The sequence below is a fragment of the Chaetodon trifascialis genome, chromosome 1, assembly GCF_039877785.1.
Source record: "Chaetodon trifascialis isolate fChaTrf1 chromosome 1, fChaTrf1.hap1, whole genome shotgun sequence".
In the NCBI taxonomy this organism is placed as follows: domain Eukaryota; kingdom Metazoa; phylum Chordata; class Actinopteri; order Chaetodontiformes; family Chaetodontidae; genus Chaetodon; species Chaetodon trifascialis.
In genome coordinates this window covers 22,301,825-22,315,460 of record NC_092056.1, presented here as the reverse complement: position 1 = coordinate 22,315,460, position 13,636 = coordinate 22,301,825, and the positions used below count along the sequence as shown (strand labels likewise).

The 13,636-nt window shown below is 43.6% G+C and overlaps 1 protein-coding gene across 1 annotated transcript in view; it reads left to right on the top strand.

Annotated features, from left to right (window-relative positions):
• cd276 (CD276 molecule) overlaps positions 1 to 13,636 on the top strand; it is a 63,035-nt gene that overhangs the window by 12,413 nt on the left and 36,986 nt on the right. The window contains exons 3-4 of the mRNA XM_070973154.1: positions 4,137 to 4,487; positions 7,254 to 7,550. Of these exons, the coding sequence (XP_070829255.1) occupies positions 4,137 to 4,487; positions 7,254 to 7,550 (648 nt within the window). The remainder of the gene's footprint in view (positions 1 to 4,136; positions 4,488 to 7,253; positions 7,551 to 13,636) is intronic.

Sequence of the window (13,636 nt, the reverse complement as noted above, 5' to 3'; positions counted from 1 at the left end):
GTTTGTGAGTGACGGGACAGGCTTGCAGTTAACGTTCCACACTTGGTGTTTTATTTATTTATTTTTATTTATTAGTTTTATTTACAATATTGCTCATTCATTGTGGCTGTATCAGTGTTACTTCTGTGAGTTACTTTGTGGTCTGTAAATTCAGATTTTAGCTGGATGCTTGCTTCTATATGGCACTTCATGGCATATATGAGCTCATTTTGGCTAATTTTGCAGATTTTCTATGCATTCATTTTTATCTTGGTTGAGTGCCTTTCAACAAATACTCCAGAGGAGTTTGATTGATTTAATTAATTTAGTGTCCCAGTAAGCCATGCTGCAATACCTTGGGCCTGGAACTAGCGTATTGTAGTGACATGTAGTAATGTCTTGCATGAAAAAAGCCTGTTGTAGCTTACTGTTTTAAGTGTGCTTACTTAAAAAGACAACCATCTCTCTGAAATGTACCCCGCTTCACATAATCACTATTTAGTTTACACTGACATAATCCTGTGCATTTATATAGTAATGTGGAGAAAATCTGAATTGCATTGTTACCTTTAAAATCATCTGTTCAAAATAAATTTAAGCTTATTTAATAGTAAAACCAACATAGGTATGATTTGTTTCCTTTAAGGTGTGCACATTATTTAATTATGTCTGTCTACATAGCGAGATAATCTCAGTCCAGTTATCTGATTTCATGCATACACATACATACAATACATACTGTATTTTGTAAGTGCATTTGGGTGCATGTATGTGCACTCACCTGCCTGTATCTGACTTCACTGGATGTTATTTACCAATAGCCTTGCTGTCACTGTGCAAGCACCCTCCCCATAAAAGCTGTGATCTTCCTATTTGCTGTTTGCTCGCATCCCACGCTGTCTCTGTCTCACACTCAGCCGCCATGCTCACCTCATGTGCCTAGCTAGCATCAGCTCAGTATACAAATAACACAGTCGAAATCAGCAGCACCCATGCTGTGCACACCTGAGGACAGCATAATGGAAGGAGGTGTTGATAGTGACAAGGTGGTGGGTAGTCTTCAAAGTACAGTGGAGAGCAGTGTGAAGATCACTTGCAGCCTTCTCCAGCCATCCCTGTGCCTCGCTGCTAAGCAGGGCCCGTTGCCAGAGCCGGGGAAGGCTGTAATGAGTTTATTTCATGTCGGCTGTGAAAGTGCCCGTCTCTGTCTCGCAGGCACTCAAACAGAGCTGAGGCCCATAAACACAAAGTGCAGTGTGTAAATCCCCACAGCCTGACGTCTCCCAGCCTGCCCTCTATGGCTTCTGAGCATCTCTTTATCGGGAGGGAGAAGGGAGAGGCGAGATCCCCACTTACCCTCTGAGAAAACACCACATCTCTGGCTACAAGGTGCAGCCCAGCCCCCTCACCAAAGACCACTTGTGTTATGATCTTCAACCTCTACTACTTACACTTGTCTCTCTAGAGAATGCATGTGTTTTCATGTCGAGAGCAGATCTGATGATCAAACAGCTACCGCTACTGTACAGACCATGCTGGTTGTTGTGAACAGCAGCAGATCAAAAACGGCCCAGTGTGCGGTGATTCGCTTTGGCTGGTGGTATTTCACCTCTGATGAATAGGACATTAGATGTGTGCTTTCCGTGACGTCAGCCAGCCTCCTCTCCTGTCCACTCCCCTCCGCTCGTTGCAATGCAAAATGCTCCCCTTGTATTCTTTTCCCAAGTGCGGGTCGGTGTCCCTACACAAGGTCCCTGTGTAGATCCGCGTCCTCCCAGGGCCTTGGAGTGAGTGGTAGGTCACCGGTTAAAGAAGCAGCGAGTGAAAGGGGAGGAGGATGTAGAATGAGAAAGGGGAGTTTCTATCTCTCTCTCTCTCTCCTCTCTGACATGGCTTTGGTCCATGTTGAGGGATTAGTGTGTGAGGCTCCACCACAGCCTCTTCCTTGGCTTGTTTCCAGATATTATCTTTAAGTGTGAGCTTGATGCCGGCCGCTCTTTCTCTCTGTTTGCCTGTTTCCCTTCCCCCCTTCCTGTATGGACTCAGTGGTGTGAGTCATCCCAGGCTGCTTGGGGAGTGATTTAATTGCTCTCTCTCCTCCTCCTTCAGCATGCACGCCTCGGAGAGGGCTGTCACTGACCCTCCACTCCTACAAAAAACACCAGCGACCTATTCATTACAGCAAAGGTTGGGCTACCTCCAAAGACAGCAAAAATGCACTCTCCAGTAATTTGCTCAGTTATCCCTATTGATGACGGCACAATACCGCCTGCTCCTGCCATGCTTTGCCCTGATAACTCTCTCTCTATTGTTTGCTGTGCTGTAGCCCAGCTGAGTGGATGTGGGCACAATGTGGGGCGATAGAAAACCCCCACAGCACCAGAAGAGCTTTTGTAATCACAGTAAAGGGAAAAACCCTCTGCCGCTTTCACCACAGGGTTCAGAGAATTGTTGTGTGACTGGCACTCGGATGGCATGGAGGCTTTGATTTGCTCCAAGTGAAAATTATGCAGCATTTTCATTCAAGTCACAGCAATTCCAACACATGAACCCATGACACAGGTATGGTGGGCTGTGATAGCGAAGCAGGCATTTTTTGCTTTCCAAACAGATGTGTTGTGTTTCCGTTCTCGGTACAATATTAGAGGAAAGACGACACGAAAAAAGTATGTTTTGCTTGTATTTTTTATATCGGAATTGTTTAATGATTTAGACCGAAAATAACATCTCGCAATGTGAGGCCCTAACAGCCAGGTTTGATGGGGCATTTTCCTGTCCCATGTCTCTGCACATGTGAGGCTAGGCAGTAGGTGGCAGTGTTCCTACGGATGAGCAGGTCGGTGGGGGTGTGCTGTGGGGAGGCTACCTTGCTGGGAATGGCTGAATGTGATTGAAAATAGGTCTGCCTTGACTTAGCAACAGCCATCCATACATGAATCCTCTCAGATGAAAGACTTGTTTGTTGTTAATAGGGGAAGTAATTACTTCACCTCTGCAGCAGTCAAAACTCCTTCACGGCAAAGTTATTCCACACTGACGTTGGCTGTGTGATAGACAGAGCTCAAAAAGGGTGAGGAGGCTAAAATGCCACTGTGATTATAACAATTAGAGAGGATGAGCATAAAGTAGAATGTATTGCTCCGGGGGCCAACTGGCTTTTTTTCTCCCCTGTGATGCTGATGAGTGTCTCAAAGCTGTATAAAAGCAGACAGGGATCAATGGAGAATGCTGACTACTATGGATGTGCTCTAGACTGCCTGAGATGGCTACTAATCCAGAATGATTATGCAGTGTACTCTTTGCTCTTGGCCTAGTCTAGACAAACAATGCACACAGGCACACACACACACACACACACACACACACACACACACGCATACACACAGCCGCACAGCAAAATCAGCAGCCTTTGAGCCGAGGCATTTGGTAAGAAGCGGAGTCACTTTTCATTCCCACAAAAACACACACTCGAGAGTTTTGCTGCAGTTATACCCCGCTCCCCCCCAACAGATTTTTTTTAGATTTAACTAACGATTTAACTAAAGCTATACAGATGTTGTTGCTTCCATCGCTGACTTTCAGCGTGCTGAGCCATCACCGGCAGGCAAAGCCTATAGGAACACAAACAAAATCCTAATGCTTACCTCCAGATCCCTCCTCTTCGTTCTGCTCACCTTCATCCCATCTCACCCGCTCCGTGCTACCATGCAGCACAAACAAAGTGGATGTTTCTGAAGCAGTCACAGAATATATTTCAAAATGCTGCATTGATTTTTTTTCAAAGACATTCAAATTTGAGTAGGTGTCAGTCTGTCACACTTGAACACAGCACACTGAATTAATGCTGCGATTCAGCGAATACTGTATATTTATACTAGAACAGGGCCAAATAGTATTTACTAATACTGATTATTGTCTATTTTTGACTACCTAGATGACAAATGGGTGATGTTTGGCATGTAAGATTGACACGGTGAAGGCTGTAGAGTTGAGATGATTTCAAGAGAGATTTTGTGTATTTGATATATTTTTTCTAACATTCAGCAAAACACACCCTTCTCTAAGTAGGTAAAAACACAGTATTGTCTATATTTTTCTGTTCAGGGAGTTTTTTTTTAAATTAATATTACTCATGTGTCCCACCTCCTGTCTTGCAGCTGTGATGGAAGTGCACGTCCCAGAGCAGCCAGTGGTGGCGCTGCATGGCAGGGATGCCACACTCAACTGCTCCTTCAGCGTCACTGCCCCCTTCAACCTGTCTGATCTGACCGTCTTCTGGCAGCTGACAGACACCAAACGCAGTGTGCACGGGTACAGGGAGGGATACGACCAGCTGGCGGACCAGGCCGAGAGCTTCGCCAACCGTACCAGCCTGTTCCCCGCCCAGCTGGGCCTGGGCAACACTTCGCTCCTGTTGAGCAGGGTGATGGTGGCTGATGAAGGCAGCTATACCTGCTTCGTCAGGGTGCAGGACTACGGCAGTGCTGCTTTGCTGCTGCAGGTGGCCGGTGAGTCAAGCTGTGATGTCCATGACACGTGTAGAAACAGATGAACACGCACATGGACACTTAACACTAGTGGTGCACACAGACTAGACAGTGACATACACAGAAAACATGCTGCCCAAATCAGGGACAGGGCTGCAGAGTAGCCTCAGCCTATATTTACCCTATATACACTCTTTATTTAGTACATTACATCCACTGTATTGTTTTTCGCCTTTTCCATTTCTCGATTAATCATTTCATTGAACCAAAATGTCACCAAAAAAACGCAACTTTAAGCTTACCAGTCGAGATTTTGTAGATTAATGATTAATTAAATAACACAGAAAAATAAGTGGGAGATAAACTGACGACACAATCAATAGTTTGTTGCAGCCCTAAATGTGTGTATTCCATCGGTTATTTCCCCTTTATGCGAGAGTAGAACAAGCAATTTAGTGAAGCACTTCCAGAGAGTTTGGGAATTCACAAGAGACAGGTTTAAAAATTTAAGCAGTGTAAAGAAACATGGGAAGAAGTTTGGCTATTGCCTGCCAGAGAATCAACATGCAAAAGATATGGGGAGATGCAATATAATATTTTACACAATGTCTGCATATCGCCACATAATTAAAGCAAGTATACAAGAGAAGCTTCTCAAATTCTCCCAGAAGCAAAGTAATTACGGGATCAGACCACATTGTCTTTTGGAGTACAAAAAAATTCAAGTATTCTGCCAGACAGTATATAAAGAAATGGATGTGGTGATGGGGCATCAACTGCTCCCCGGCCCACTTTTGTGCCTACTATGAAGTATTTGATTGCTTACGATTAATGACGAAATGGGTTGGGCATGATGTTCAACTGTGGAAATCTGATGTTGCCAGTTTAGAGAGACAACATCAGCTCATTTTTTGTAAGAAAATGAGAGAAACCACTAAATCCTGTTAATAAAATAAGCAATGTTTAAAAAAATAAATTAAAGCTTTGAGGTCGAGGTATCTTGACTTTTAGTCCCTGATTTGGGCAATGCTTGAAAAACACTCATGGGATCCTACATCTCCCATGATGCAACCTTCCCGGTAAATGCCCATATCCTTAAAACTCCACATCTCCAGTGTGTAATGCAGACTTCTATATTTGTGTGTAAGCAAATTTAGATGACCCTGATGACATCATCAGGGTTAGATTTCTCAGCCTGGACATAAGTCCCCCAGAGCCACATAAAAACTTACACACAAGCACACACACACACACACACACACACACACACACACACACACACACACACACACACACACACACACACACACAGAGGTTTATCTTGTTAGAGTGCAGGATAATTATAAAGGTCTGAAGAACTAAACAAATGAAAATGAAATGTTGCTTTAAGGATTCATTCTTTGCAGTGTGTTCAATACATCGACGAGATCGTGGATAAATGCTGTTTCATTAGCTAATGTTTGAGCCTTTGTTTTACTTTACACTTTGAATTAATTGTGTTGAATTGACCTCAACACTTACACACACATATGCACTAATAGTATGTAATAAAATGTATTATACAGTTACCAGTGGAGAAGGTGATTCATGATAATTTCTTCTCACAAGACGTAAACAGGTGATAAAGTGTTTCCTCAGGGCTGCTGAGCAGCGTTTTTGGTCAATGAGCGCTGATCGTGGTCTCTGTCATGGTCAATATGTGCAGACTTTGATTATTAGCTGTTGTTATGGTCAATCAGCCACCGCTAACATCTTCTCTGCTGTGCGACTACATCGCCCACCTTCACAGCTGAGAGCCTTTTATTTATTTATAATGATCCTGTGTGCCTTTCCTTCCTTTTCCCATATCTGTATCTGTTGTGAAATTGTTCCTCTATTCTCCAAGGATGGATGTGCATTAGGCGGTGTTAATGAATAACATTTTTTTCTCCTGGCTCGGCAGAGGGAAAACAATGTCTCCAACAGTGACAAATTGGTTTCATTTTATGTATTAGATTTATAGATGTTCTATTTTTAGCCAGCATTTACAGTTAACATTGTAGACTTCCGTCATGCTGTGCTGGAAGAAAATGAAAGGAGCCCTCGATGGAATTCTGCCTGTCAGTCAAATGGACAGCTGGGGAAGTTAGTGTGCGCCACGCTAAATCTGTCTTTGTGTTGAGGGTCCAAACTTCTTTCATCTCACCCTCAGCTCCGCCCCGCTGTTTGCTGTGCAATGATTGGTTCTGGGAATACAGCAGCGTCTTTCTCCGCCACCTCTGTACCCCTATTTTAGCTCAAGGGATTGGAGAAACGTGATTTCAGCCGAGGCTGACGATTCACCCCTCACCTCCACCCCTCTAGGCTCTTTTTCATGCCATAGGCTGAGTCGTCCCAAATCTCTGCGCCTGCCAGTTTTCTCCTGGTGGGCCTGCCCACCTTCGCCTCCCGCCTTGCACCATATTTCCTTTCTGGGAGTGGCTCAGTGCTTTGGCTCTCTAGAGAGTGCGGCGTTAGAGTGGAGGGATGCAGCATCAGGATGTGCCACAGATGCTGTCTGTGTCTGTGGGATCTTAAGCACTGTGTTATGCTAAGCTCCCTAAATATAATTAAGAATTTAATGGGAATCATGTCAAACAGTTCCCAGGGTGACTCTCACAGCAGAGAATCTAACTAAAGTCAGTATGTGTCTGCTGCTCCCTTATCCTCTCCCCATCCGCACCCACCTATACCCACCCCATACCTATTTTTCTCTTCCCTCCCACCCTGAATCCTCACCCCTCCCCTACGCTGTTGCCATTTTTTCAGCCTCCTACTCAAAGCCTGTAGTGACTTTGGAGCCTGAATCCAATCTGCGGCCAGGTGATGAGGTGGCCCTTACTTGTGTGGCCTATGGTGGTTATCCTGAAGCTGACGTGATATGGCAGGATGGGGGCGGACGCAACCTGACGGAAAACATCACCAATTCATTGGTGGCCAATGAGGAGGGACTGTTCACAATGACCAGTGTGCTGACAGTCGTGCTGGAGCCCAATAGCACGTACAGCTGCCGACTGATCAATCCACTATTGGGCGAGGAAGGCCACGCCTTTGTCACAATCACAGGTGAGTAGCTTTTAGGTCTTTCAGTCAATGTTGTCACCTCCATTCTGGTGCAATGTAAACAAGCTAATATTCACTGGCTTCCTGCAGTGTTTGAATGTTACTGACAAAGACTAATCTTGTTTTCAGTCATGCATGCGCGGTTTCTTATTAAAGTCTTGAATGCTTTCGTGAATCAATCCATCAAATTTTATGCTGCGGAGACTGAACTTTTTACTTTCTAAGTCTCTCCTGCTAAGAGTAACAGTTCAGCTCCAACAAAATGAATGAGAAATAATGAAATGGCCAATTATGGTTCGATAAGCATAACCCATCAGTTCCCGCGCATCGTTAAATTAGATCAGTGTGTGATTGTTTCCTTGGGGATAGTCAAATAGTGATTCATCGCATATTTCAAAAGCCAATACAGTTATAAAAGATTGTGCAAGATGGAGTGATTGGTCTCCTTCCAGCTGTTTGCTGGAAATGTTTGCCAACCAGGAAATAGATTGATATGTTTGCCTTTTTCTGATTTTGTATGTACTCTTGAGCTGGGTGTGTGACAGTCCCTTTGTGATAGGTCTGATGGTCTGCTCAACCCGCCCACCACCACCCACAGCCCTTGCCCCCCCTGGTCCTGCTGGTGTACTTTATGTGTTAAGTGCAAGGAGAGTGCCGTGTAAGGTGGGCCAAGGCTGGGTCTCTAATGGGAGCAGCACTGTGTGAAATGGCTCATAAATAAGTAGAGGTGGCCTGAGTCTGCTCTCTAGGCTGGAGCTGGTGCTGGAGCTTGGGCTGTTGAGGCGGAGGTCGAGGCAGAGGTCAGGGAGTGCTGCTCCACTGGGCTGGGAAATGACTGTGCTGTCTGGAAACAGGATGGCCGATTGGCAGTGCAGGCTCGCTGGACGGCTGAGGGAGGGTGGCCTTTCTAACAGTTTGGTTGGCCTTTTTCAAAACAGCAGATAACCAGTCAGAGGGACCATTGAGGGAGCGGAAAGGTATTAAACACATGGTGAGAATGAAATACGACTGTAAGGGAGCAGTGTTAAAATAGTCTGTGGCTGCTATTGCCCTTTGACCTTTGCTGGATTGATGCACCATTTCAGACGTGTTTGAAATAGATATGATAGTTTTATTGCCTTTCATGCCAGTTTTTTTGTCCTCTAGTTCCTCTCAAAAAAAAAGACACATTTTGAGAAATTGCTGATTGAGTCATCTGTACTAGTAATTTAGATGGTCGTGAGTGTTTTTCTTTTTTCAGGTGAGGTGAGTCAATGTGAAACAGTGACATTTCCTATTTTTCTTTTACTTTTGCAACAGTCCCATGGAGTTTGAAACCATTCATTTTAAGCCAAACCTTTTAACTCTACAGGTTGATTCCCTGAAGATGGAAATTTTGACATTTCAACATCAGTGGGGTAACCAGAAACACTCAGTCATATACCAAAATGAAGTCATCTTACTAATAGATGGCTTCAGAGTGCAAGAGAAATGGATGCTTGGTCGTCAGGGATCCAATCATGTCATCCTCGCCCAATGTCTGTGTCATCTCTCTTTGGATGAAAGTAGCAATAAACAGTTAAGACTGCTTGTCAGCATTGATGCCCATGCTAGTGAGAGTGTGATAATTACTCTTAGTGGTTGAATCACTCTGTGAATAATGGATTGGCAGCATTCTCCTCGTTCCTGTCTATGTGTGCACAAAAGCAGTTCAGGGTCTTCTAAAGTGACAATACTACATCTTTGATATCAAGTTTGGTGTGAGCTGGCTTTAATGCGTGCAGCCTCAGGAACAAGTTCATGAGAGTACCTGAATCTGTTCCTCAGACAATGCTCGTGTTTTAGCACTGTCAGAAACACACCTGGAGACTGTTTTTGATGAATGTGAGCTTGCTGTGGGAGGGTTTCATACCTTATATAGAATAGATAGGGACAGATACGGTGGGGGAGTTGCATTCTATGTCCAGGAACACATTTTGTGCTGTGGAAGGATATTATGAGTATAATACTGAAAGCCTGTTCTAGTTTGTTGTTGTTACAGGCCACCCAGTTATAATGCGAAGTATTTTGATAGAAACTCAAGACATCGTGACAGATGAAAGTAAGGATATCTTCCTTCTTGGTGACCTGAATATTGACTGGTTTAAAAATGTCCATTTGAAGTTCATTTCTAGGGAGGATTTTTTTCTTAGCCAGGTTGTGACTCAGCCTACCAAGAAGAACCATGGATGGTGTCAATACTTCAGCCTCTATTGATGCTATTTTTCTAATATACATGAGCTGTGTCCATAGGCAGCATTGGTGGCAGTGGGATGCAGTGACCATAATTTGATTGCTTTAACAAGAAAAACTTGTTCTAACTCCACGTCTGGATTTTTTACTGCAGGTCATATGAAAGACTCATTTGTGAATGATGGTAAAGATTTACAGCGATCTGATTTACTGTCTCTCAGGAAACTGATATAAACAGTTCTTTGAACAATCCCATAGACAAATTGGTGAAGCTAGTGGATGAGCATGTTCAAAGGAGGTCTGTAGAATGCATTATGTCTTGGGGATGAGCTGCGATCTTTAATGCTTCAAAGGGACAATGCCATGGTGGCTGTTCATTAATAATGTGCTTTTTAGATTCAAGCCTTTATTGTAAGTTGAGAAATAAGGTTGTGGATTTAACATCAAAAGAAAGAATGTTTTAAATAAGAAATGTAGCTCTAAATGTTCTGAAAAGAATATGGAAAACTATGATGGAGCTAATTAGCAACGTCTTCACCAACTTAACATGCAGCCACAGTATTATAAGAGATGAAACCTTTTGTATTGATCAGGTTGAACACGATTGAGGAGATGTTGCCCTCCCTCCGTCAGATGACACATCTCCTAATAAAGATTTGTCATTTTCATTTGTGGCCAGGCCACTTTCCAGCAGTGTGCTTCAGCACGGAACTGGAGTTAATGTACTAAATCAGTTTACTTGTTCTGTGACAGAAGTTTGGTACAATGTAAACACTGATGTCAAGTGTCTGCAATGTTAACTCCAAACTCAAAGTACTTTTGCATCCAACCTTTATTCAGCTACTGCAACTGAGCACATTTATTTACTATGTGTGTTGTTTCATGAAACAGTTCACAGTTCAATGCTTTATGTTCCTCAGTGTAGCAGTTTGCTCTGTTTGCTGTATTAGCTCAGTCAGCTGTAAGCTATCTCCACTGGCTGTTAGCGCTATTAGCTCAATTAGCCAAACACACTGCAGGACTCTGCTGCACACCGGCTGAGAGTTAACACTCACTGGACGATTTCAATACGGATTTGATTATTATTCTGTAGCATTATCAGAAAAATAACGTGATTTTAACATGCCAGAGATACATGACATGCATCTGCAACATTAAACCAGAAAACAACACATCAAAAAAACTGCCTCAGTGATATGCGACGGTAACTATAGTAACAGCACGAGAAGACTCATTCCGTTGTAATCAGGGCTCGGTTTAGTTTGTCATCTGCTAAGCAATAGTTTAGCAAATATCTGAATGTCTTTGGATTGTGAACAGTGGGTCAGATAAAACAAGATATTTGAAGACGTCACCTTGGTCTGTGGGCATTTTTCACCAGTTTCTAATTAGCTACTTGCAGCCTAATTCAATATTAGGGCACTTTTTATAAGCTTTGATTGTCACTTCCTTTAGTCAGTCTGTCACAGTCCTGCTGTTTCTCAAACTAAAAAAATAAAGGAAACTGCTTGAGCAGACCCAGTCAAAGAAAGTGCCCAAGAGCAAAACATACTCACAAGAGAGGTCCAGCCAAGGAGCGCTGGAGTCATCAAAGTGTGAGGAATAAAGATTGAAAGAGGGATGGCAAAAGGAGCAACTGTTGTCCACAAATAAACTGGGGAAAACCCACCATTAAAACAACGGTGATCACCATTTCCAGCAGTTGGGTGTTGATGAATAAGAGTCATTTCTCTGTAAGAACGCCAGCACAGCTTGATGGCGGCCTAAGTTGTTAGTAAACACACAGGAGATGTACATTATTCTGTGAGCCGTGATACAAGGGGGCTTGTTTGAAATGAAAATGTCTTTGCATTTGTTTACAACAGCTGGTGTGTGCTCAACAGCTTCTGTAATTAATTTTGACCCAGCAGAACTCTTCTGGTGGAGTGGCAGAGTGTGGAGCGTGCTGAGCTCGAGTTGATAGAACACACACACTTGCTTGCTGTATACACTTAGAAACGCAGCACACTGCTGCAGCACTCAGGAAGTGGAGAATCCTATTATTAGAATGGGTGAAATCTGCTTAAAATTCTAAATGGACTGTGAGGGTGACTAAAAAAAAAACAGAGTAAGAGAGAGACAGATGGGCAGAGGTAGAGAGTGAACAAGCATGTTAAAATTTCACACTCTCCTCAATCTCTGATTGAAAAATTGCAATAGTAATATAAATGTCCCCCAGGCAGAACTGGAGTTTGACAAGGTTAATTTTGAGAAAATGAACCCTTTACCCACACTGAGCAGAACACTGTGTGTGCTGGCACCAGCTCCACATTGAGAGTCTGTGTTAAGTCATCCATGTTAATCTTACCACTTTCATAGTCACCACCAGTTTAACTACCTGACATCCAGACTGCCGGTAACATGCACACGGCGCTTGCACACTATCATCGGGCATCTCAGAGACAGTTATTTTTGTGGGGCGCTGGTCAGTTTTTAGGCAGGGTTCTGGAATAAGTGGTGTTTTTGTGTTGCTGGGATATTGATAGATTCTGCAGAGTGCAGCAGGGCTTAGTTGCGGGGAGACCTATAGGAGCAGCTGGTATTAATGAACAGTCGAATGATGGAAGGGAGCAGCTTCAGTCCTTAAATGAACTGTGGCCTGTCTGCTTGCCTGGCCAGCAAGCTTGTGTACCAAGCTTGTGTACTCCCCCCCCCCACCCACCCACCCATCTTGATGGCTTGCACTGTCTCATATCCTGACCACTTTGTTCTCCTCAAAAAAGAATAATGTTTTGGGACTTTTGGGGGATCAAGAGTCTATATCCTATCCATTTTTTCACTGATCCTTTTCTGAATGTGGAGCTTTAGCTATGTATCCCATCGACTGGAGCTGTGTGATTGCTGCAGTGTGTTGTCTGATGGCTAGGTTTCAGGGCCTGTCACCGAACACCCCCTCCAGCACCACCCCCACTCCGTCTGCTTGCTCTCTCAATAAGGATGGTGCCGTTTCCCCGGCATCACTCTGCTGGCACAGCATTTACAGTGAACAGTGTGCGGATGGAGATGTATAGAGTGGGGAAAGGAAGGAGACAGAGAGATGAGGCAGGGAGATAGAGCTCTGGAGCTCGGGAGACAGGGTTAGGAGGGGTGAGAAGTTGATGACAGAGAGCAAGATGGAGACGCAAATGTTTGCTGAGCTCAGAGTTGTGGCACTACGGCCTGACAGGCGGGAGATGGACTCGCTGACAAGGAGAGAGATCACGCCACGTGATGCAGAATACTTTTTGCTGAATTTTACTATCCAGCCAGCATTTTCACTGACCAACACAGTGGCTGAGGGGTTAGCGCTGGTGCGTCACAGAGAGGATCCCAGATTTCCTTCCCAGCCTCAACCCTGTCTGTGTGGCGCTGGCTTGCTTTTCCTCACATTGGTTAGCGTGGGTGTCCTTCCATCCCCTGGTTTCCTCACACATTCCAAAGGCATACAAGTCAATGGAGGGATGAGAAAATTCCTATATATATATATATATATATATATATATATATATATATATATATATATATATATTTTATTTATTTTTATTTTTTTACATTTTCAGGGACACAGCTTTCAGCAACAATTGCCGTTTTGAATCCAAAATAGGTCATTTGTGTGATTTGTGTAGATCCAATTTGGATCCATTTTCTTGAAGCTAAGATAACAATAACAAGGCTAAAACTGTCAACACCACAACGTAATTAAACAATTTGCTTTGCTTTTGTTTTGGAACATGAGACTAAATCATGAGACATGAATGTTTTCTCTCTCTCTCTCTCTCTCTCTCTCTCTCTCTCTCACAAAATATACCAAAATATAACAAAAGTTGTCAGTTGTGCATTTTATGTCTTTTGTATCACCC